This window comes from Cavia porcellus, unplaced genomic scaffold, assembly GCF_034190915.1.
Source record: "Cavia porcellus strain 051 isolate PalLab524CR breed Dunkin Hartley unplaced genomic scaffold, mCavPor4.1 scaffold_27, whole genome shotgun sequence".
NCBI classification, from domain to species: Eukaryota; Metazoa; Chordata; class Mammalia; order Rodentia; family Caviidae; genus Cavia; species Cavia porcellus.
Window position 1 is genome coordinate 32,086,946 of NW_026947510.1, and position 24,809 is coordinate 32,111,754.

Below are 24,809 nucleotides of genomic sequence, written 5' to 3' on the forward strand. Positions count from 1 at the left end.
TGCAACCATATGCTGTCTACAAGAAACCCATCTAATACAGAAGGATACTCACAGACTGAAAGTCAGAGGATGGAAAACAATACTTCATGCAACAGGAAGCCCCCCCCCAAAAAAAAATGCGAGAGTAGCTATTCTGTTTGCAGACAATGTGAACTTTAAACCCATAATGATCAGAAGAGATAAAGAAGGTCATTACATACTGGTTAGGGAAAAATTTAAGAGAAAGAGATAACTATGTTAAATACACATGCAACAAATTCCAGAGCACCCAGTTGTATAAAACAAGTATTAACAGACATGAAAAACCAAATTAGCAGGAACACAATTATAACAGGAGACCTTAACACACCATTGACACCAAGGGACGGATCAACCTGACAGAAAATCAGCAAAGAAATAACAGAATTGAATTACACCTGTGAACAAATGGACTTGATAGACATATACAGAGTATTCCATCCAACAACATCAGAATGCACATTCTTCTCAGCAGGACATGGGTCATTCTTTAAAATATACCATATATTAGCTCACAGAACATATGTAAATAAATGCAAAAGAGTTGAAAATATCCTTTGCATGTTATCGGATCATAGCGCTATGAAATTAGAAATTCATGTTAAAAGATACTGCAAAAACCTCACAAACACATGAAAACTGAATAACACTCTTGAATAATCAGTGGGTCACATGGGAAATTAAAGAAGAAATTAAGCAATACCTACAAGAAAACAAAAATACAAATACAACTTACCGGAACCTGTGGGATGCAATGAAAGCTGTCCTCAGGGGAAAATTTATTGCACTGAGTTCCCACATCAGGAAAACAGAATGAATACAAATAAATAACCTGGTGTTACACCTCAAACGTCTAGAAAAAGAAGAGCAAGTCCAGCCCAAAGCCAAAAGAAGGGAGGAAATTAAAATATCAGAGCAGAAATTAAGGCAATAGAGACTAAGAAAACAATCCAAAGAATCAATGAATCAAAGAGTTGGTTCTTTGAAAGAATAAATAAAATTGATAAGCCCCTAGCCAACCTTATTTTAAAAAGGGAAGCAAAAGCTCAAATTCATGCAACAAAGAATGAAATGTTTAGGAATTACTCTCACAAAAGAAGTGAAAGATCTATACAGAAAATATTATAATACACTGAAAAAAGAAATTGAAGACGATCTCAGAAAATGGAAAGACATCCCTTGCTCATGGATAGGAAGAACAAACATTGTGAAAATGGCCATTCTCCCAAAACTGCTATACAGATTCAATGCAATACCAATAAAAATACCATCAACATACCTCATAGATCTTGAGAAATCACTCCTAAAATTCATCTGGAGTGAGGAGAAACCTAGAATAGCAAAGACAGTTCTAAGCAGCAAGGTCAGAAGGCCTCATGATCCTTGACTTGAAGTTATACTACAAAGGAACTGTAGTAAAATAACATGGTACTGGAATGAAAACAAAGCCAAAGATCAATGGAATAGATTAGAAGATACAACCACAACTACAAACACACTCAACCACCTTATCTTTGATAAAGAGGCCAAACAGTTTCAATGGAAGAAGGACAGTCTCTTTAATAAATGGTGTTGGAAAAACTGGCTCTCCATATGCCGAAAACTAAAACTAGACCCATGCCTATCACCACATATTAAATTAAAATCTAAATGGATCAAATATCTGAATATTAAAACAGAAACACTAAATATATTGGAAGACAAATTGGGTAAAAACCTTGAAGACATAGGGGTAGGTAGAGAACTCATGAACAGTTCTCAAACCACATGGGAAATACTTCCTAGAATCAATAGCTGGGTCCACTTCTTATTAAAAAGTTTCTGAATGTCAAAAGAAATCTCCAGCATAGTAAAAAGAAAACCCACAAACTGGGAAAAAATCTTAGTGAACTGCCTGTCAGACAAAGGACTTCTGCCTAAAACATATAAAGAATTTTTAAAAAATTAGACCCCCAAAATTCAAAGATCCAATCCAAAAAATGTACATCTGAGATGAATGTACAGTTCTCAGATGAAGAAATACAAATGGCAAATAAATATATGAAAAAATGTTCATCTTCATTACTCATTAGAGAGTATTGAAGTATTATTCTACTTCTAGGCATATTCCTAGAAGAACTGAAAGCATCATACCACAGCAATATATATACACCCATGTTTATAGCAGTAAAATTTGTAATAGACAAATCTTAGAAACAACCTAAGTATCCATCAACTGAGGAATGGATAAAAAAATTACGGTATTTTTATACAATGGAGTACTACTCAGCTATAAAGAAGGATCACATTGAGATATTTATAAATAAATGGGCGCAGCCTGAAACTATACTCATAAGTGAAATAAACCAAACTCACGTGTATAAATACAGGAATAGTTTCCCTAGTGCAAGAAATGATAAGAATACATAAAAGTGTATGGTAATCATGATTCCCCATTATATGGCTTTGAAGCCTTATAAAATTTTCACTCATTAATTGGAATGATTTTATTCTGGGCTGTTTGATTTTATTGTCTGTGATGATATGAACAGCTATTTTGAAGAAAACAAGACATTATAATAGCTAGTGCTGATTTAATATCATCTTGTTTTGAAGTCCCATCAAACTGTTGTTCTTCTCTCTCCACTGGTTTTATCATGTTGTATTTTAATGGATTTTATTATATGTGATAGCATAAACAAAATTTTTATAGGCAAAAAGATTATATAGAAACCATTGTTCATTTTCTGTTAGCTGGTTCTAAATACCCTGTAATACTTTCATCCTCATTAATGGTTTTACACTGTCTTGATATGTTTGATGTTATAGTACAAAAAGTTATACTCAAATACAAGGAAAGAGACACTATGGTAACTACTATTAAGATGGGTTATCTTGTGGTGAAACACTATGTTGCTTAAATTGTTCTGTTCTGACCCGCATTGTTATGTTGTTATGTCCTCTTTTATCTCAATCTTCCCCTTTTTTATTATTTATTTTTTTTAATTAAGGGAAAAATTTTTTTAAAACTAGCAGGATATATTATAGTAACTTTTTTGCTTTCCTATTAACTTGATTTGAGGCCCTGTATTGCTCTCACCATTTTGTTTTGACTTATTTTACTCTATTCTGTTTTGCAATGTATCAAGTTTGAGGATATAGGCAACTACTTTGAAGGCAATAAGATTTACGATGATGCCCATTCTGGTTTGACTATTATCTTCTTTTGAATTCCTGTAATGATTCCAATGTTTAGGTTTTATTGGTTTTTTTTTTTTCAATTTTATTATACCTGATGATATAGGCAATTCTTTTTAAGGTAGCAAGAGGCATTATGGTAACTACTGTTGATCACCTTGTATTCTGTTTTTACATCATGTACTATGTCCATCCTTTGTTTTGACTGACTCTGCTTTGTTTTGTCTCATTTGGTTTTATTCTCTTCCAAAAAAAAGTAATAAGAACTGTGGGAGTAATAAAACCCAAAATGTGTAACTGTTATTGTAAAAAATAGAGGAAAAGAAAGTGCTCTAAAGGATTCAACTGCAAGTGTGTTTAGGTGTGTAAGATAGATGACCATATTACTAAGTTTTTGTTGGATCATTGAACACAACTGCTTGCAGTCTCACTGTTTGAATGTCCACTTTGTATGCTTTAATTTTGTAACTTGAACAACTATTTCTAAGATGACAATATGTAATCTATTAACTAGTGTTGTAGTCAGGGATTGTACACAGAGAACAATTAGGACCAAGACATGGAGTTTATAATATTATTTTTATAATGGTCACTGGGAGTTAATACAGGAAAATGCAGGAAATCTATCCACAACACCAAAGACATAGATTATTTAGTCAAGAGTCTGAACCCCACAGCAATGTCCCACATGAGTCCAGATAAAAATCCAGAGCTCAGGACAGTGCCTCTCACGAGTCCAGCTGGAAGTCCAGAGCCCACAAGAAGGACTCACGCCAGTCTCTTTTATGGATCCATGTGGGGAAGACCTAAGGGTCAGCAGTGGAAGCTAGAAAGTCTATGTCAGCAGGATGAAGGAGCCGGGCTAGTGGGATGAGGGTTCTACGCTGGAGCTGAGAAGTCACATTCACAACAAAGACCAGGGCTATCCTGAAGCTCCACAGCTGTCCTCGGCTATCCTGAAAGGCTCCACAGTTGTCCTCAGTGACACGGAGGCCCCAAGCTCCTCCAAAGACAAGCACAGTCGGGTATGTGCCAGGAAGCAGCTTGACAAGTTCGTCCTAGCGACCAAGCAGCATGTCTTCCCCTCCGGAGCCAGGAAGCAATGCTCGATGTGAAGACCAAGGCTTCTCCAGGAGAACCAACAGCTCAGACAGCAACTTGTAGGAGAACCCACAATGCCTCCTTAACACCTCAACCCTCCCTTCTTCTCCACCTATTTATCCTGGCAACTTTCCTCAGGTAGAGCATCTTTGCACAATGCCATGCTGATGTAATCCAGCTGGCGTTAAGTTGACCACCAGTTCTTAATCCATAACAACTAGTGATTTCTTACTGTTTATTTTTTTGAAATTCTGTATTACTTGTACCTTTTTACTGTTTTGGTTTTTTTTTTTCTTTAAATAAAATTTTAAAAAAGAATTTTAATTCAGTAAAATAAAAAAGATGTTGAGAAATAAATGCATTACAGTAAACTGAGAAAGAAAAAGAACAAAAGAGAAGTACATGGATTTAAATAGAGACATAGTCTCTATATGTTTCATTGAAGAAGCAAGGTTTCATTTGTAAAATATATTTCTTGGAAGCAATGAAAATTCTTACTGGTATGTTTTAAATGAACTCAGTTTTCTGGTACATGGGCACATATCCCAAGTCCTTTTTTGTGTTCCTGTGACTCTGTTTTTTAAAAGATGCAAATAAATAGAATAAGTTCAAGTATGGAAAAATGTCAATAATTTTTCTATAAAATAATTGAGTAAAGAAATACAATTTATATGTTTTCCTCCTCCAATTATTCCTGCCTTTCACATATTCTTTATAATTTATATTTTTATTGTAAAGTAAGAAATTTAACTAGCTTTGACTATTATGGGAAATTTAGGCCTATACGTCATACGTGAGTTGTAGTGATATCGTTGAGAACTTCCTGATTGCAAGAAACATTTTAGGTACTTGGTCTTCATGATCTTATTTACTGATGTCATTCTTGACATGCAATAGGAAATACTCAATTTTCTTCCTTATCTTTTACATTCTCATATCTCCCTCTGTTCTCTGTATAACCTTTTGTCTCCTTTTTTCCATTTGCCTATAGGAAATCTTCTTTAGAAAATGATGACTTGGTTAAATATACGGTGAGAAACCATTTTTTGCAGGATGTAACTTTTTGGTTCCCAGATAAATCTTGCAAGTAAACAAGTACAAGATACAAGAAGAGACTTTAAAAACTTTAATAATGTTTTTTAATATATTCTTTCTCATATACACTAGGAAGATGCAACTGAGCTTGTGGCTAAGGGATAACAACTGTAAGTGATAAATCTCACTGTCCTATGATTTTTCCACATATGTATTACCTGACATATGCTCTAAAAGCTATGGCCTGTTCTCAAACTCTAGAGCAAATAATACACAGTTCTCCTGTGTAATGATAGTAAAGTAAAATAATGATCCACAAATAATAAACAAATTTCCTTATATCTTTAAATATGAAATGGTGATATGTTACAAATATCAAGATATATTTTAATTTTCAGCCATAAGGGCTGGGGATTTAGCTCAGGGGCATAAGCGCCTGCCTTGCAGGCAGGCAGTCATGAGTTGGATCCCTGGTACCAATAAAAAGGAAAAAGACAAAAAAAAAGTACAAATAAGTAACAGAGGGAAATATGTGTATGGTAGAAAAGACAAAACAGGAAAACAAATGGCTGAACATAATATACGCTGGTATCTACTAACAGTAATTTTGGCTAGATCACATATTTTTGGCACCACTCAAGTGTAAGTAAGTATCAGAAGTAATAAACTGTCAAGAAGGATCATTAACAACATAATATGATAGAAAACATGCAAAAATAATCCCTGAGGGCAAAAAATTGAGTATCAATTTTTATATTTCAAATTACTTCAGGACTTGGTTCTGTTTCTCAAGGAGAAGTACTTTATCTGATACAAATATGTAGACATAGGTCTTATGTAAGGGAAACACAGACACTGTTTTTAGCAGTACTGAGAATTGAACCCAGGGTCCTTACAGGCACTCACATCCTCATTTTTATTTCTTAGTTTTGAGTCAGGGTCTCACCAAGTCACTAGAATCCCCACGCTGGGCTCAAACTTGTGATCCACCTGCTTCAGCCTGCCAGAGTGCTGGGATTATGAGCGCATGCCACCACACCTGCCCACACATATACTTTTGATGAATACAACTATGAATTTTCTACCTAGAATTTCTGCAGTCCCAAAGACTGCATCAAATCAAAGTAAAACATGGGATAAACAGTGAAATAAAGCTCTTTTCCACAGCCCAGCCATTGGCACCCTCAGCACCAACAGCTTGTTCCCAGTTACTGTGCTAATGGCTTCTATTGTGTTTGGACTCAACTCTATTCTCCCCACAGAGCAGGTGCTTTCAACCACAAGTCTTAGTTCTCAATATGAGCCATCTAAAATGGAGGTAAAACAACAAGCCAGCTTAAATATTGGTCAAAACTCAGACTCTAGAACTTTGTCCAGATGTATCTTTTGATATCAGTAACACAAAAAGTGGAGAGAAGAACAAAACTAAATGTGTGTGTGATTTAAATTGTTATCAGCATAAAACAAACTCACAACTATAATATATGTTATCTAACCCTTATGGCAATCAGAAGAAACAAACTTGTAATGGCTATATACAAGGTAAAGAAAAATATCAAAGACTGCCACTATATCAGAACACAAAATGTAGTGTGCAAGGCTCCAACAAATAGTGAAAATTATTAACTTAATAGTAGTAGGAAGTCCTTATATATATATATATATATATCAATAATTACTTTAAATGTTTATATTAACTGCAAATGGAAAACCAGGCAAGCACATTTATCTGGCAAGCACAGGACCGGGGTTCAATCCACAGCACATCATCCCCCAGAAAAAGACAAGTATGTAAATGTGTTGTCATCCAGTAAAACACATAGAGTAGCAGAATGGATTACTTAAAACCAAATTCAACAATATGCTTTCTACATGAGACTCATTTTAGCATTAATGACACATTTAGTCCTAAAATAGAGATAAAAATGATATCCCGTGTCACCAGTAGCCAACAGAGAGCAGGGGCAGCTACATTTATCTCAGACTTGAGAGACTTTTTTTTTTTTTTTTTTTTTGGTTCCCGGGATTGAACTCACCATGGTACACTTGCAAGGCAGGTGCTTATGCCATTGAGTTAAATACCCAGCCCTAGACTTCCGATCCAAAATCGTGAAAAGCAACCAAGAAAGTAATTATATGATGACAAATTACCAGTACTGCCTTGCATACCTAAAAATTGCTAAAATGGTACAACTTGTTAAGGGTTATTACAAAAAAAAATTAAAGTAAGCAGCAAGGAAACTTAGAGAAGTGATGTTTGCTCCTGGCCTTGACAGTGGCAGTGGTTTCATAAGTGAATATTTTCCCCAAAGTCATTAAAAATGTACCCTTTTTGCAAAACCGTCATAAATTCATTAAAATGTCTTTTTAAGATAAAAATGGGACAGAGAGCAAGATTTTAACAGTATCAGTCTTGGCCAGTGTGGGTCTCCTTCAACAAACATGATTCCCAATTCTCCACAGGAGGAATCTTTCTAAGCTGCAGCTATTTGGTATTGTGTGTATTTAGTGGCACTGTTCAATAATTAATTGCAGGTTATTCCACATAGTTCCTCTGGCTGTTAGTTAATTCACATTATATACATCACAAAATTAGCTGTAGCTTTATACATCAATTATTCTATAGAATATACATCTGCACTAGCCATCAAAACCTTTCTGGTTGACTTCGTTGTATTTTTAAGTTCAAAATAACAATTTGGAGCTTTATTTACAAAATTTCTGCTATAAATTTAGTATAAATTTATAACTAATTTAGTAATTACTAATTTAGTAATAAATTTATATTAATTTAATGAATTTATACTGATATAGTGGCAGTCTTTGATATTTTTCTTTACCTTGTATATAGCCATTACAAGGTTGTTTCTTCTGATTGCCATAAGGGTTAGATAACATATTTTATAGTTATGAGTTTGTTTTATGCTGGTAACAATTTAAATCACACACACACATTTAGTTTTTTTCTTCTCTGGATCCATTAATTTCTGGTTGTCTTGACAAAACTTCCTGTAACTGAAAAATCTGTGAATAGAACCAGAAGTCTGTGAAACTAACTACAATCCGCTTATGTTCTGATGGCCAAGACTTCATGTTTTAGCTAATTGCTGTCCAGAGAGGAAAACAGGAAGTGAAATTACTGAACATACTACAGTCGGCTACATAAGAAAATCGATTTTAATAGTAAAAACAATAAAGAATTAATAGAATCTATTATGAAATGTACGTTTTTCTCTCAACATAGATCTATACATTTAAATTGTTTGCCCAGGTTATGCACAGTGCAAACTCTTCCTTATTCCTCACAGCATCAGCCGTTGTGCCTTGGGCATAACAGGAAAAAGCCCTAGTACAGTCACATCCTCATCACTTGCCACTTAGCTCTTCGGCGCCTTCGTCTCCCACTCACGGCAGCTTCCTTCCATTTGGGAGGAGCTCCTGTTTTACCGAAGCCCTTCCTACAGGAGGTGGGCCACAGCAGCTGCTTTACATTGATAGGATGGAAATAAAGGAAACCACATTTAAACCCGTTTAATCCCAGTACTCAGAATCTGAGGGAAGAGGATTGCAAATCCCAGCCTAGGAAAGAAGGAAGACGGAGGGTGCAGTGCAATGCAAGGGCCCTGAGTTCAGTTTTCGGAGTTGCTGGCCTGTGGGGACCAGGCGGAGAGGCCGGAAACGCTCGCAGATGGCTCAGGGTCTGCACCGGTCTGGCGGTGGCTGCCGCAAGGGCGCCCCCTGGAGACCGGAGCTGCGCTTTGCCGGAGCAGCCAGTTCCAGGCGGCCGAGGACGAAGCACCGCCCACGCTCCGGACCCTGCGGCCAGGCTCGGGGAGGTGGCACTGCTGCGGGACTGGGCAGCCTCCTATCCGAGACTGCAGACATCTGCGTCCTCCGCCTGCTGCTTCCACAGCCTCCCGCGCGGCCCGGTGCACAACACCCGGAGCGCATGCAGCGCGTGGGGAATCAGTAATGGGGAATTCGCGGGTCTGCTGACGGAGTACAGGTTCATCCATGGAGAATGCTTATGAAAGAGGAGATATTTGACATGAGTGAAAACAATCAATCATAGCAACTGCAGCAGAAATAAAATTTAGGAATATAACATTGAAAAGTAAAACCAAAAGCCAAAATAGTAAACGCAGTTTATTATCTTACATTGCTTGAAAACAAGCAGAACTAAATGGTACAAAATTTATCTACCTATTTAGAAAGTCCATTCATGACAAATGTCTGATGCAGAACACAGATTTGTGAGAAATGCATTCATTTCGCCAGACCCAAAGACTGGGCTGAGAGGCAGAAAGAAGAGGGAAGGCAAGCTCAGTTTTCATGCAGTCAGTCTTGCAACCCGAGTTAGGGACAGGAGCCTTGAAACCCAGCAAGCAGATGCTCCCTTCCCTTCCTTCTGTTCCTCACTGGCCCAGCACCCGGGGAGACACAGTCTTTCCCCACCAGATGTGACTCATCTTTTCATCACTTCCTCAGTTCCCCAGTTCCTCTTCCAATTTGAATTTGGATTTCTTCACAGCGCTGTGTGTTCCTGACCCTGGGACTTTCTGAGAAGCCCAATTCCTTGTAGTGCTTTCAGGTGACTTGCAATTCATTACTATTCTACTTAACTTTAGCTAGAAAATGCTTTTCTTCTCCCTTTCCTTACTCCTACTCGCGTTCTAGAAAGGTTTTCTAGCTATTTTTTATCTTTCCCCAAGGTCCTGCATAGCCAGAGCCCCTCCAAAGCCATGACTTTGGCAGGCAGTTAGAAAACTGGCAGTAACTTTCTCCTCAGAGTTTAACTGGTTTCATATTGGAAATGCATCACCTCAAGTTTCTTTTTCTTAAAGACATCACCTTTGGAGACAGCAGCAAATAGGTGGAAAAGAAGAGGAAAATATAACTAGAAAAGAGGGATTGAGAAAAATTATTTCCTGGTTCAGTGATAAATGTAAGTGTGTTCAGTGCGTTATGTTTCATGTGTTCTGGACATTTTTTGTCAAAACAAGTAATATATTGAAAAGAAATTTAATGCATTTTAAAAAATAATCAAAACTATCTGTAATATGTAAAAAGAAGACAAAATTATTTCAAAACATAAATGCATCATACTATTCTAATGTTAAATGAAATATTAGTGATCCATAAAGAAAAGAATCATTAAAATAATTAGGAGTTTGAATACTATGATTTTCAATCTCAACAGCAATAAAATGTTAGTTTAACAACAAAAAATTACATCCAGGCCAGTGGTGGTGAAACAATACCCCATGTGCCATGTAGTGCTATTTGTATCATTGAAAACTGACAAAGGTTCACCATAATTGATCTAGACTAAGACTTTAACATTACAAATGTAGAAAGCTATGAAAATTTTAAATCTATAAAATATAATTTATTTAAAAGTTTATGGAAATAACTAAAATACACAACCTAACTAAATAAGTTCGTAATCATTCATAGTTATTATTAAAATCTGTTTATTTCAAAATAATAGAAAGCTACACAGCATGAAAATCTTGCATGATAGTGAATACAGGATGAAGTAAAAATGTCAAAGAATTATGTAGTTAATAGCCCATATATGCAGGACAGTAATTCTCTTTAAAGCATTATGAAACTATGTAAATGTATTACAAGTTGGTGTTTTAAAATCGTAGGCATGTGTTTCTTTGGATTTTGATATAATGTGAATATTTTATACCTGCATATAACTTGATATCATATAATTAATATTATGTATTATCAGTTACTGTTCTCTTTGCTGAGCAAAATACATGACAAGCAAAGTTAAAGGGGGAAAGGGTTATTTAGCTCACAGTTTGCGGAGGTTTCAGTCCATAAGCAGCTGGCTCCAAGGCAGGGTGGTGCCTTACAACAGACAACAACAGTTCATGGCAGCATAAGACAGCAAATGCAACAAGGTCTGGAGAGAGTGAGACAAGCCTCTTTCTGTCCCTTATCCTGTATCCAGTCTATCAGTGCAACTGGAGTGGCCCAGCTAGGCTCAAGCTCCTGATTTCTGGTATTGGAATTCTGTCATCATGGAAATGGGGAGAAAAGTGTTCAGTGTCTTGACATTTGGATTTTTGAGACACTGACACCCAGGAGATGCAGCGGGGCTAAGTCATGCCTTCCTGCTGTGGGAGCGGGACTGTCACTTCTTACTGGAATCTGCATGGAAGCCCTGCTTACCTCTCCTGTCCTGAGACTCAGGTCCCAGGAAGGCAGCTAGAGCCAAAAGTCTGGTGTTCCATTTTCCACGGAGCTGAATGAAGCTAAAGTCATCCCATGTAGTGAACACTGTTCCTCCCCTGTGCTGTGGGATAATTTCTTGCACAGAATTTGGCAGGCGCAGGTAGCACTGCGGATACAGATAGAAGTGATATGTGGAAGCCAGCATAGTGCTTCAGTGTAAGCCACTCCAGCCTTTTGCTGGACCTATGAGGCTTCCTCAGAGTTTCCCTAAAGGGACTTCCTCCAACCGCAAGTGATGGTGGTATCACAGCCAGCCATATGTGACACCATGTTGCCTCCCTGTGCCCTGCCAGTGCCTGGTGGCTCTTCATCACTCACAGACCCCCTTCAGCCACACCTCCTTTCCAGGGAGTTGTTGTGTCTTCCTGCTTTGTGTTTGCAGCAAGGTTAAGCCCAAGCTGGACCTTTATCCGTCTCTGCTTCTCTGGAGCACTTCTTTGGCAAGAATGGATCCTGGGTTAGCCACATCCCAGGAAAGGGATGGGAAGTCTGTATCAGGACGAAGGAGAAGGAGGACACTTGGGTACCGTGTTGAGTCATGAGGGGCGTGAAGGTCTGACTTGTGGAGACTGAAGTTTTCATTACCCTGGTACAGAACGTGGGCCACTGGGCCTAGAAGAAAACTACTTGGGACATTTTCAGGGATGAGTTGCAATCAGGATTTTGTGTGAGTTTCTAATGCTGTAGCTCCTTTCACCAATCTTTGATCCAGGTCTCCTTTTTAACTAGTCTTTCTGTGCTGTCTCTAGTCAGCACTGGATAAAAGATTCAGTCTGTCTTGTGTTTAAGAGGCCACAGCCAGTAGAAAGTGGTTTTTGCTGAGCCAGAACAGGGTGAGCCCAGCTCTGCTGTTAGCACCTCACCCTGTGAGGGTCAGGCCAGCACCCCTAGAACTGAGTTTTCCCACAGTATGGCTGGTGTGCACCAAGCCTTCTGCATGTTCATGTTCTCTTTGGTAATTGAGGAACTGAAGCCCAGAAAGGTTGAGTAACCTGCTTCAGGTCACACAGCAAGGAGAAACAGAAGTCAGAAGCTTACTCAATAGCCTAGTTCCTTAGCCAGTGCTCTTACTCTCACCCCAGTCTGTCTCTCTGGGCCTTGCTGGGGACTGAGTGACATAAGAACCATCCCCGTGCACCCACGGCTGTGATAAGGAGCAAATGCCTAGCCAATATCCCCACCTTCTATGGTAGAATGAAGAAAACACACCTTTTCCCCAGAGTGCTGCCTGCTGTGTCCTTAAGCAAAGGGACGTCGTGTCCTGGATGTGGACAGACAGGGCAGCAGCCTTGCTTGCAGGCTGAGTTCTGCCTGTGCTGTGGGGCTTCTGTCAAGCAGAGCAGGGGTCGCTTCCCAGAGGAGAAGGGCAGTGCAGGGAAGGGATGTGGTGCCAAGCATCCCACTTACCCCCAGCAGCTGCTAGGAGACAGCAGACCTCATGAGAAGCAGGAAAGGCACAAAGGAAAGGGACTGAACTGGGCAGCTGCATGGAGGCTGCAGGCCAAAGGAGCAGCTCCAGTCCTTACAGTCACGGGGTCTTGGTGACGTCTTTAAATTTCCTGAGCACGATGTTCCTCATCAGTGAGGTGGGCAGAGGCAGGGTGCTGAGTCAGGGACTCGCTGAGGACCCTGCCCGCTGCTCCACGTGGCCCTGAGCAGGAGTCTGGGAAACAGCCTGTTCCTGTTACTGACAGTGCTGGCTGGAGCTCTGCTTCCTCCACTGGCCTTGCCCTCAGATCCAAGACTGTCAGCGAGGTTTAAATCTTAGTGTGTGTGACACCTGCTGCTGGTGGTTTGGAGGAACCACTCTGTGCTTGGACAGGCAGAGTTGGAAAGTGAATGTCAGCATTTAGCAGACTGAGTCTGCTCTCGGGGTCCGAGTGCCCTGATGCCATAGCCCCCTGAACCCTCTAGGGCTCCTTAGAAAGCCCGTAGAGGAAAGGGGAGAACAGGCCATCCCCACCCTATCCCACAGCAACTCCTGCTGTCCCTTCCAGCTTGTGAATCACTAGCCATACACCTAAGGATGAAGGGCCAGCAGTTTTCTGATTGGAACTTTGGAGGAGGCCTCTCTCTCTTCTTATCCAGATGTCTTTCTGCTACAGGACAACCTGCAACAGAAGCATACACCTCTGTAGTCATAAGTCTCCCACCTCTTGGGAACTCAGGGATGGAAGACTGGCACCTTTTGCCTCTTCTCTGCATACAGACTTGAAAACTAGGCCCAAACCTGCCTCCTCCAGGAAGTCTGCCTGGACTGCCACTCAGTCTGCCCAGGTATGCTGCCTATCTTCTCATACACCCCCCCTCCTGGATGTGGAAGCCCCGAGAGCAAAGCCTATGTCTGAATTATCTCACCCATACTTGGCTCCAAGTCATGACTGAAGTGCATGCCCCCTGCATGGATGTTGATGAAGGAGGTGCCAGGTGGGCCACATCTGCCATAATAATATTGTGAAGTTTGTACAGAAAGGAAGGCATTCACTTTTAAGTGGAAGAAACTTAAGTCAGTGAACTTACCTGTATCTACTTTTCCAGCCACTGACTCTTGAACTCTACAGTGACTTCAAATGTCACCTGAACTAGGAGCTGAGAGCAGTCTGTGTGGGTATCCCTAAACACAGACATGTACGTCATGTGCAGATGAGCAGGATGAGTGTGTGGTACATGGGGTTCCCTTGAGTAAGTCAATCTCTGTAGAGGGCAGCAGACACTGTAGGGAGATTACAGCCCTGAAACAGGTTCCTGGATCTCTTGTTTCCCCACTCAGGTCTCTAACCCAAGGAGGTTAGTCATGCAGCTTATTTCACACGTGATTCAGCGGGCACCTGTCGAGCACCTGCTGAGTGAGAGGTGCAGTCTTGGTCCTGGGTTCTGAGGACTCAAACAAGGGGAGCTTCAGTCCAAGCTGGAGATTGAGTTTAGTCCAACATCACAGAGGAACAGAGTGGGATGACTTCCACAAAGAAATGAAACATGTTGTGATTGCCCCAAGGGAAAGTTTGGGACTGGGAGTTTATGAGGGGCTCCTTGGAAGCACCTGAAGCGCTAGTCAGTTACATATGGGTCAAAGCCTGGGGTGGTCAGTGTCCTGAGCCAAGTACACACCTTCTTTTCCCTTTAAGGAAAAGGCCCTTGTGTGACCCTTCCATTCATGCTGGGTGCCCTGAGCTGTGGCCAGCAGCAGCCCAGTCAGCAGCTCGCCAGCTGTGCAGGATGGTGGCTTCATACCTGGTTTTGGCCACTTCTACCAGGCTCAGGTGACCCCAAGGTCTGAAACATGCCCTGCCTGCCCTGCCAGGTGCTTCCTGGGGGTGGGACATAGCCCAGGATTTGGGCAAGCAGAAGTGGCAGGACAGGGCCTCAGATGACTCCCTGAGCCCTGAGTGAGAGTGAGGATGAGGCTGGCTGCAGGACAGAGGTAGGGGGAAGGTGATACGGGGCGGGGGGACCAGCCTTGCTTCCTGTCCCCTCACTTTGCCCTTCCAGCTGCCACTGACCTCAAGTCAGGTCAGTGTGGGCTATGGAGCAATTTGCCTGGTATACGTTGTGACAGTGAAGATAGGTAGTGTGCTGTGTGCTCGCCCATCTCAGTCCCTCCTCTGCCCACCTTTGGAAAATTGGGTGACTTTTGGTCATAGGAGCCTCTAGTCCTGGAAATAGGTATTCAGTGAAGACACAGGGGCTTCAGTCCTGACAGATAACTGAAGCTCGCAGGACTTGCAGTCAATTTGGCTCAAGACCTGGTTGTATGGATAACACTATATAATGCCATGTGGCTCCTGTCACCTAATGTGGATGCTGATGACAGGGAGGAGAGGGGCCTGGCTACTTCTTCACGTGCCACCTAGGCACTTAGGCATCATGACAGCCATCTGACCTGGTTCAGTGACTATACCTCTGTGAGAGAGACAGTACAAGGCTTGAGGACAGGAGCCAGTGCCTGAGGTCTCTCACTGGTCTGTGAGGAAACTCCAAAGACTTCAATCTCTGCTCTGCTGTGTGGACCAGCACTGCCCCAGGACTGGCACCTTGGAGAAGAGTAGGAGGCTTCTGAGTAGCAACCTAGTGATGTGGTCACTGGAAACGGACTTGAAAGTGCAGAATACAGCAGTGAACACCAGATCTGGTGCAACTGAAGGTGACACACACTAAACAAAGGCATGGTGACCCCAGCTCTTTGCAGGAGGGAAGGAACACAGGTTCTTCATAGGGAGTAGAAGAAGGTGCTAGAAAGGTCAGCTGGCCAGATAGCAGGAATCATATGATGCTGTGCATGGGCATGGATTTGCCTATGGAGACACTTGGGACGGGAACATATGGAAAGATCCGCCACCAGTGACACAGCCCTATTTAATTAAAGCAAGGGTTTTGTGCTTCAGGTTGCAGACGAGCCCTGTGATATATTCTTTTGGCACTCGGGGAGGCTGATGAGAGAACACATTCTGAAGACCTACCAGCCCCAGCAGGATCCAGTGCTTTGGTTTCTGGTTAAGGGAATTGCTGACCACATTAAACTCCATTACAGCCCTGAGCTGCTCCAGCCCTGCTGCCTTGTCCCTGGTTAAATGTTCACAGAGAAAATTTGTCACTGGTATGAAGAGTCTATAGTAGCAGATATGATCTCACTGATAGATTCTGTAGGACTGTCCCCATCACATGGAATCTCCTGTCCTCTTCCAGATCAAGAATCAGTCATGCTTCTCTTTTCTCCTGTTTTTTTTTTTTTTTTTTCTCCAACCCAGAAGATGCACTGCACACAGAACTTGTGCTTCTCAATGTTTTTGAGCATGAAACTGTCCTGGCCCCAGGAGGAAGAGTACTAGATTCCAATCTGCTTGCTTATGGAAAAGGCTAAAAGAAAATCCTGATCCCAAGGGGAAATTTGAGTGTAATAGTTTCAGGTATGTGTTTATGTGTAGATAATGTAAGTAAATTTCCCAGCTTGGTTTCACACAACAGAAAATTAAATTTTTAAAACCTAACTATGGGAAACAATGGAGAAACATCTATTTTCAGAGACTGGGTGAACCTGCTAAGTGATAGTTACTGACTCAAGGGTAGGAAAGTTTGGGGTGATACCTGAGTGTGGAGTGCCCTGGGCTTCCAGGTAAGCAGATGGGAACCTGGGAACCTGGATCATTCTCATCCAGCCAGATACCACCATGATGACTTTATTGTGTGCCTTTAAAAAGCTTTAAGTCCTCTTTCCTTCCAGTGACGAAGGATGGGCAAGGCTCCATAACTGACATCCAGCCAGCTGAGGAATGTCCGCTGTTTTAGGATGAAGTTATACAGGCCGTTGGACTTCATGGCATAAAAGATATTGCTGTCTTCGGGGATCTTTATCACTGTGGGGTTGAGCAGAGAGCTGGTCAACGGTGCTCATGGGAGATCCTTCCAAGCACCCCCAGCTCTGGAAATCTTCCTCCAGGAAAGACCTGCAAGCCCTCTAGTCCAGCTCCAGCTCCATCTAGGACACCTCCTGAGGACTGACTGTGTGGTAGACCTGATACAACACAAGGACTTCTCATTTGAAAGGGGTTTTGGACCCAGAATGTCCCAGCTCAGCCTGGAAATGGAAAAGGCTCACTCTGTCATGAGGACTGTAGGTCTTTACTGGTCAGGACTCTAGAAGTAGGCTTTCCAGAGCCCAAGGCACCCGCTGAATGCTGCCTGGGACTCTGGAAAGCTCTGCCTAGGAGCAGGCCCCACCACAGGTTTCCTGGGGCAGGCCTCAGGGGGCCTCCACATCCTGTTTATCTTAGGTTCCAAAAAGTCCTTCCTCTGGACTCTTCCCCACCCCTCTCCTCTGGCCTAGAGTGAGCTGTCAGCCAGTGCTGAGAGGACTTGGGCAGCTCTGTCTCCACTTGAATCTCCCCAAGACTCAGTGTTGATTTTCTGCAACAGGAGCCTCCTACCATGTCTGCTTAACCACAGTGGTACAGGAAGATTCAAGACCATTTATGATATAATTCTAGTGATGCTGGTTGTCCCTACTGATAGTCTGCACTAATGGCAGCTGTGTGCATCCAGCCACACTGGAAAGAACACACTGCATTGACAACACTTGCACAGATATAGAATGTGCTTCTCTGTCGGTGGGTGAACCGCTGGTCATTCTGCTCTCCTTCAGGGGAGGAGGATGGAAGAGCAGAGGGCTGGGAACCTGCCCAGTGTCTTGGAGCCTGTGCTTGTTCTGGGTTCTGTCTCCCTCCCAGTTCTAACACATTGAGTTGGTTTCTAAAATGGGTACCTCTCCTGTCTCAGACTTGTATTTCACACAGAATGCTTCAGTCCATGGCAGCACCCATTCTTTCAGAAACATGTTTTCCTCTTAGCAAGCAGGCATTCCTTTCTGGGACCATGTGGCCACCCTGCCCCCTGGGACAACCCTTGGCTCTTCTCACTGAATTGGCTTTGACCTGTAAGTTAACACCCAGCAGAGGACAAAGGAGCAGAGAGGACCAGGAGCTCCTGGGAGAACAATGGATTAAAAGGGGGTCAAGAGCCTTTCTGGCAGGAGGCTTTGTGTGTTGTGCCTGCTGACTTTCTGCACAGAGCCAGGGGCTACAGGCCTGTGGCTGGGGGCAGTGCTAATCCTGTCACTCCACCATCATCCTGGCCACACTCTGACTTACTCTCTCTGTCAGAAACAGTCTGCAGAAGCTCATAATATTTAGGGTCATCATCTATGAAGTGCTTCTCCATAGCCTTCCGGATGACAGTGGAAGTCCGATCATTGCAGGTCACCTGGATTAAGGGAGGGACAGTCCCTCAGAGCAGGCTCTCCTATAGCTCCCCCAGGGTGCAGTAGCAAGGATTCTCCATGGTGCTGCAGCACTGAGCCGAGAGGCTCTCCTGGGTTTAGGGGCCTCTTCCCTTCTCCTGCTCCCCATTTAATGTGCAGGGCTTCATCCCACACATCCCCAGCCCCTTTGCCTACAGCAGCTCACGCAGAACTCCATGCCACCTTGGAAAGCTGCTTGCACTCAGAAATAATGTTTCATAACACTGGGTAACAGAAAGGACCAGGTCTGACCCCAGAGGAGGAGCCAGGACCACAGCAGGCCTGATCCTCATTGCAGACTGCACCAGTGCATGACACAGACTGGACCCTGGATGCCTGGACTCCAAGGGCCAGAGCACAGATGGTGGCACCTGGCCTGTGTGGATAGTGTCACATTTGCAAATGACTCTTCATCACCCAGAGAGTGACCGGCAGGGGAGGAGCCCTGCTCCATGTACACATAGATGGTATGAACAGCCCTGCTGGCCCATGTTCAAGTGATGCCCACACAGACATTGCTGTCCAGCTCCAAGTTCATCACGCTACTTGTACCCTTCTCTCCTAGCTGCAGCTTCCCAAGGAGCCTCCTTTCCTTTCTGGCAGCAGCTCTTCCCTGACAGAGAGCCCCAAAGTCACTGCTGCCCTGAGTGGCTTTGCCCCCCAGCAGTTCTGTGTCCCTCTGAGAAAAACCAGTGTTCTCACAGCACAGCATGACCCAGGAACCCTTGCCTGATATCCTCCTGGTTCCTACTCCCGCACCCCAGTTCTTGGATCCCCCCTAACTGCAGCCCAAAACCTCCTGGGGTCAGGTAAGCAGCTCTCCTCTCCTCTTAGCTTAGGCACAGAGTGCTGGAGTCGACTATTTTCTTCCTTTCCAGCTGTCCTCACTCACTAGAAGGGCAACTCCAGAAGGGCAGAAGCATATATGGTGTTCAGTATGTGTTGAACCCTGGCTAGGTGTGGCCCTCAGAGGAGCCTCTACTGCCTGCTCACCAGAATACTCTTATACATGTTTCCGTTGGCTTTCTCCACGCTGACCCTGATGATGCAGGAGTCACCCACCTGCTGGTTGTAGAGAGGCCCAACTTGAGGGACCTGCTCCTTGATCTGTGGAGGACAAACCTATCAGCAGAGTTGATGACCCTACAGCCCCCCCCAACCCCTAATGGCAGCCAGCTCAGGGGCTTTTAGGGGCTCTATTCAGGATCCTGGGTTCTTTCATGCAAGGTGGAGGGGGTCCTGGGGCTACTAAGGAAAGCAGAGCAGGTCTTGTTGTTTTCCTGGCCATCAGAAGTCCTAGGGCACCTCCTGTAGCACAACCCAGCCTCATCAGTCCAGAGCTGTTCTACCTGGGCCCCGTCCAGAGCTGTTGTCCTGCAGTCCCCATGGGAAGAGGGGACGTGACTCTCACTGTAGACCTGGAGGACAGAGGTACAGACAATGAGATCCAGGTGTTCTTTGCCTCCTTGTCTCCCTGGGACCAGGTGTAACCCAGGCCAGGATAGAGCCCAGGGCCTGGGGTTGGAGCTTTGTTAGTTGGGTCTGTGAGTCAACACTCATGGAAACACTGAGTGCTGCTTCAACCACCATGACATGGTGGATAGGAGAGGATGTTTCATAACACTGGGTAACAGAAAGGACCAGGTCTGACCCCAGAGGTGGAGCCAGCACCGTGGCAGGCCTGATCCTCATTGCATACTACACTGCAGGATGATGGCATGACAGCAAGAAAAGAGAGAGGCAGTTTCTCTGCCTAGTGTTTATGCAAGAACTTGGCACAGGGCTCTGAAACCAGGCACACCTTGTGCCTCCACCTAAGTCTGTTTCCATGTTCATTTGCATGGGTGCATGGGGGCTTCATTGGGTATGGTCTGCAGGTTCCCATGCTTTTCAGGTGTCTAATGAATACTGAGTTTGTTGAAGTGTTTTGGGAGACAGGAATGTCCCAAAGATACTACACTAAGCATCATGCCCCAAGGGCCAGGCCTGTAGAGCCTGTCTTTACTGCTTTTTGCATGTCTATCCTAGGGGAGAAAGAACCTGCTCCAAGTCTGCTGCCCAGAGGGGAACAGAGGCATCAGCACTCAGAAACGTGTCCAGTTGCATGATATGCAATGGTAGAACAGGATTTGAACAAGAACACAAGCTCCACAGCAAAGAAAGCAGGTCTGGATGGAAGGTGCCTGCAGGAAGCCTGCCCTTGCCCTGCTCTGATGAGCTCACCCATTTGCGGCATTTCTTAGCATTAACTGCTCCGTCATCAAGTCAGAAGGGGACACCAAGAAGTAGGGTTTCTCTTCCCTCACCTTGTTTGCTGTCACCACAGATGAAGTCTCCGGTGGCTCTGCTGATGCAGGTGGCACTGGGTCTGACTCCATCTCCAGAGTCTGTGACACAGCTGACTCCTCCTCCAGAAGTGATGACAGAACTACAAAAAAGGTTCCCAACATCAGCCTGCTCTGAGCCATTCCCTGGCACAGTGCAGGCAGGAGCGTCATCCATATGGGCCCAGTCCAGACCTTCCTCATGTGCTCTGATGTGCTCTCCCCACCCCCAGCCTTCCTCACTCTCTGACTCAGTCTCTGTAGGAACCAGGTCCTGCAGCTGGGCCAGGAGAATGTGGGCATGGTGCTCCAGGTCTGAGCCAGGGAAATGCAGCTGCACAAACTCCATCAGCTGCTTCAGGCATGGGAAGTTCGGAGGCTCATGGAAGTCCTGGTGATAGGTGTCCAGCCAGGAGCCCAGGATGGTGGAGATGGCACTGGGGGCAGGCAGGCAAGAGCAGTGTCAGAGGTCTGCCCTCCCCTTCCTCAGGACCCCAGACCTCAGCCCTGCTGGCAGAATCACAATTGTTGGACCCAGGGTTTGCTCCACCCACCCACATCACAGCCCCTTACACCCCAGTCAGACACAGGAGCCCCCTTCTTAACCAAAGCCCACTCACTTTCTTAGCTGGCCCTGGCGTTCACCACCTTTGCCAAAGCAGGCCAGGATGTGGCTGTGTCGGGAGGACTTCATGAGGGTGTCACATCTATAACCAGCATGGAAAAAGAGGACTGTGATGGCTAGAACTCTTTCCTACAGGAGAAAGTGGGCTCTCTGAACAGCCTTAAACCTAGAATCTGAATGCCACCCCTCTTCTCCTCTGCTCAGGTGAATGAACAGAATATGGAAAACCTGGCCCCAAAATTTCTGGGCCCAGTTTCATTGCTGCCTGGGAGCAATGGAGCAAGCACAGCAATGTGTACTGCTCCTTATCACACCTGTCCCCTCTGTCTTTACTGTAAAAAATTTTGAGACAGCTGGGCAGCGTGTTTTCAGGGAAAGGGCCCCTCCATCACCTTGAAGCTGGCTTTAAACAAGACCTTTCTGTTTCTTAACACTTACTGTCCTGCTTTGGCTTGGTGAACCTGAACATGCAGACCAGAATGACTGGTAACACATGGACTGTCCCTATCCCTGACATCTTGCGCCACTGACTGACTCTGAGATAGAAACGGAGCCCAGGAGTGAAGGGATTTTCCTGCTCTTTTCCCTGGTTTCTGCTAATGGCCCAGAAGTGAGCCTTCTTTCACCATGTGCTTCATTTGTGTGTGTGCAGTCAGTGAACCCAGCCAGTTTCTTCCTAGATATCTCAGTTGGTCCTGTGCTCCTCACATCACCCCCAGGATTCCTGCTCTACATCTAGGACAGGGATCCCCCAGATGCCATGCAGAGCCTCCTTTACAGATCGGGAGACTGCTTTGTGTGAGGCCTCAGGTAAGTGAGACCCAATGTGATCAGCATCTCCCCAGGGTGTGTGACGGTCACACATAAACGGCCCAGGGAAGGTGCTTCCTGGGCTCAGATTCCTTGTTCCTGGAAACACCCATGGGTCTTCTTTGAGCATCTCAGTTTCCACAGAGTAGACTGTGCATGACATTCCAAAGACCCAGCCAGAAGATGATGACCCCTCATCCCATCGTATGAGGTAGGACACACACCTTTTCAGCAGCAGCTCCAGCACCTCCTGTGTGGTTCCAACTGATCTGTAGCTTTGGAAAAACTTGTGGAGGAACCAAATGTCCCCACGAAGCACAGAAGGCACTAGGTCATTTACCATGCTCCTGCGTGCATCCTCGAAGAGGATTTCCAAACAGCCACGCACTTCCAGGCTTTGGCTCGATGCACTATCCTGGGGTGAGACCAAGGACAGAGGTTCAGACACAGAAACAGCAGCTCTATTAGTCTCTTTTATCACTGAAAACAAAGGATCAACACCTGAAACTTAATCTAGAAGGGGTTCACTCTGGTTCACGGTTTTGGAGTGTTTACTTCACTGCTAACAGTCCAAGGCGGAAATGGCATGTCAGAAGAGCATGGTGGAGGAAAGCTGCTCAAACAATAGCAACCATGCAGAATGAGAGGGAGGAGCAGGGACAAGAATACAACTTTGTAGGGGACCCCAGTGACCCACCTTCTCCAACCAGGTCTCCATTCCTGAAAGCACCTCCAACTATGAGTTCATATATAATAACCCACTGATGAGAACCACCTGAAGGATCCAATCTCATTCCAAACCCCACCTTGAACACATGGGAAAAGAGGGGACAGTTTAGATGTAAACCTTAACCTGAGCAAACTGCCAACTGGTATGTCAAACAACAAAGTTCAAATGGCATGGAGAGATTTTTCAGTACACACACATGTGGATGGGCACACAATGACACACCTATACTCACACCAGGGAGGGCCTGAGCACACACACAGAGTAGTTGAAACAATGGGTCACCTTTCGATTCAGTGAAAATGGCCACAGGTGTCCAGGACGAAGTGAGACCAGTGATCTCCAAATGTGGCCAAAGCCTCTTCTGTGCGGTCTCCTGAGGCCTGAGCCTCGGGAAGTCAGGAGACAAGACAAAAACATCCTGTTATGTCCATGCTCTCCAGACAAGTAAGCTTGCTACAGTTGGCTGTTAGATAGGGGCCCCTGGCAACAGAGTTCTGATCTCTATGTCATCATTCAGGAAGTGAGGTCATCTCTTAGGGTCCCCTTAACTGACCTGTTCTTCACCCAGGATTTCCCCAAAAGCCTCCTGGGTTGCTCAGTTTTCCTTCCATGCACGCTTTGCACAATATCAAAAATCCCACCTGGTTCCATTATCCCCATGCACAGCTGGGTTAAGCAACACAGAAGACAAACCTGTAGTCAGACCCAGCCACTCTTCTTACGGTACATTTTAAAGATCAGGGATTCAGGCAAGTGCATTAAGTTAGATTTAAGAGATTATGTTAGTGTCCTGGTTAGGATTTAGGGTTAAGATTCGGATGAAGGGTTAGGGTTCAGGGATAGACTTTAGGGTTATAGTTAGGGACTAAACTCAGTTTTAAATTAGTAGTGGTAGGGGTTTGGCTTAAGGATTATGATTTACAATTAACTTTACAGCAGTGATTACAGTTAGATTTTGAGTTTGTATTTAGGAAATGTGCTATGGTTAAATTTAGGTTTGGTCTAGAGCTATAACTATGGTTAGGGCTTGAGTTCATTATAAGATTTGGGATTTGTGCTTAACATTTATTTTAGACTACTTTTAAGTTTTAGTTTGTTATGAGTTAGGCTTAAGATTTAGTTTCATTAATCAGCTATAGAGATAATAATTTTCACACTTTGAAAACATTGGGAAACTTTCTAGGTATTTGGCTTGAGTAACCTTGATGTTTGAAATCTAATTTTCCTACATACAGTTCTTCCATTGCATGGGGAGCCTCCCTATTTCACTCAGTCTCTGAAACACACACCAGGGCTAGTCTACCATACTGCTTAGGATCTGACTTCCCATCCAGGTCCTCCATGCCCAGCAAGGCTGCTGTCCACACTGGGGCCTGTACCATAAAGACATCACTACCACATCAGGTCAATCCAGTGCATGGTGACCTCCTCACTCTGCTTAGGTTCTGAATTCCAGCTTACACTGGAGACCCTTACATGTGTGGGTGCTGTTCTTACCTCTCTCTGATACTGAGACCCCACATAGGTTGCTGTTCCACAAGGACTCTCTTCTCACACACTTGGACCTCTTTGTTTCCATAGAAAGTGACCTCAGGCACAGATGCCCCCTCAGCATGGTTGAGCCCATCTTACCATCTACCACACAGATGCCCTTTGCTCACCTGTACATCATCCTAACACCACCTAAATCATCCTGCCCACCACAATACTTTTATTGCCAGTGCTCTGTGCCAGGCCCATCCCATGAGCAGACATTATGTTCAAGCTCTGGTTCTGCATGCCAAGTAATGATATTTCCCATCCCCATGATGATATGTTTCTCACGCTGCTTGAGTTCCATTTTCCTGCCAAACCCTACATGGTCACCCTGCTCCTGAGCCAGAGGAGTGCTGCTCCACATTGTATCATGACACAGACACCTACTGTGTGCACCCAACCAGTGCTTTA

The 24,809-nt window shown here is 44.1% G+C and overlaps 1 protein-coding gene and 1 long non-coding RNA gene across 5 annotated transcripts; one reads left to right on the plus strand and one right to left on the minus strand.

Moving 5' to 3' along the window:
• Positions 1 to 9,844: 9,844 nt before the first annotated feature.
• LOC134473534 (uncharacterized) lies at positions 9,845 to 20,916 on the plus strand. 3 transcript variants are annotated; one of them, XR_010043829.1, is made up of 4 exons: positions 9,845 to 9,922; positions 13,689 to 13,860; positions 16,329 to 16,487; positions 16,802 to 17,490. It is a non-coding gene; the product is annotated as an uncharacterized LOC134473534 (long non-coding RNA). The 3 variants fall into 3 exon arrangements; XR_010043828.1 differs by lacking the exons at positions 9,845 to 9,922; positions 16,802 to 17,490 and adding exons at positions 9,974 to 10,276; positions 20,402 to 20,916; XR_010043827.1 differs by lacking the exon at positions 9,845 to 9,922 and adding an exon at positions 9,974 to 10,276.
• LOC106027820 (ral guanine nucleotide dissociation stimulator-like) lies at positions 16,765 to 23,332 on the minus strand. 2 transcript variants are annotated; one of them, XM_063238133.1, is made up of 9 exons: positions 23,145 to 23,332; positions 22,357 to 22,547; positions 21,318 to 21,404; positions 20,941 to 21,134; positions 20,680 to 20,801; positions 19,723 to 19,791; positions 19,367 to 19,480; positions 18,225 to 18,336; positions 16,765 to 16,934 (listed from the first exon to the last, which is right to left on the minus strand). In XM_063238133.1, exons 1-9 carry the CDS (start codon positions 23,277 to 23,279, stop codon positions 16,771 to 16,773), a joined length of 1,188 nt encoding a protein of 395 aa, XP_063094203.1. In that variant the 5' UTR covers positions 23,280 to 23,332; the 3' UTR covers positions 16,765 to 16,770. The 2 variants fall into 2 exon arrangements, with proteins under 2 accessions (XP_063094203.1, XP_063094202.1); XM_063238132.1 differs by having other exon boundaries at positions 20,893 to 21,134.
• Positions 23,333 to 24,809: the final 1,477 nt, after the last annotated feature.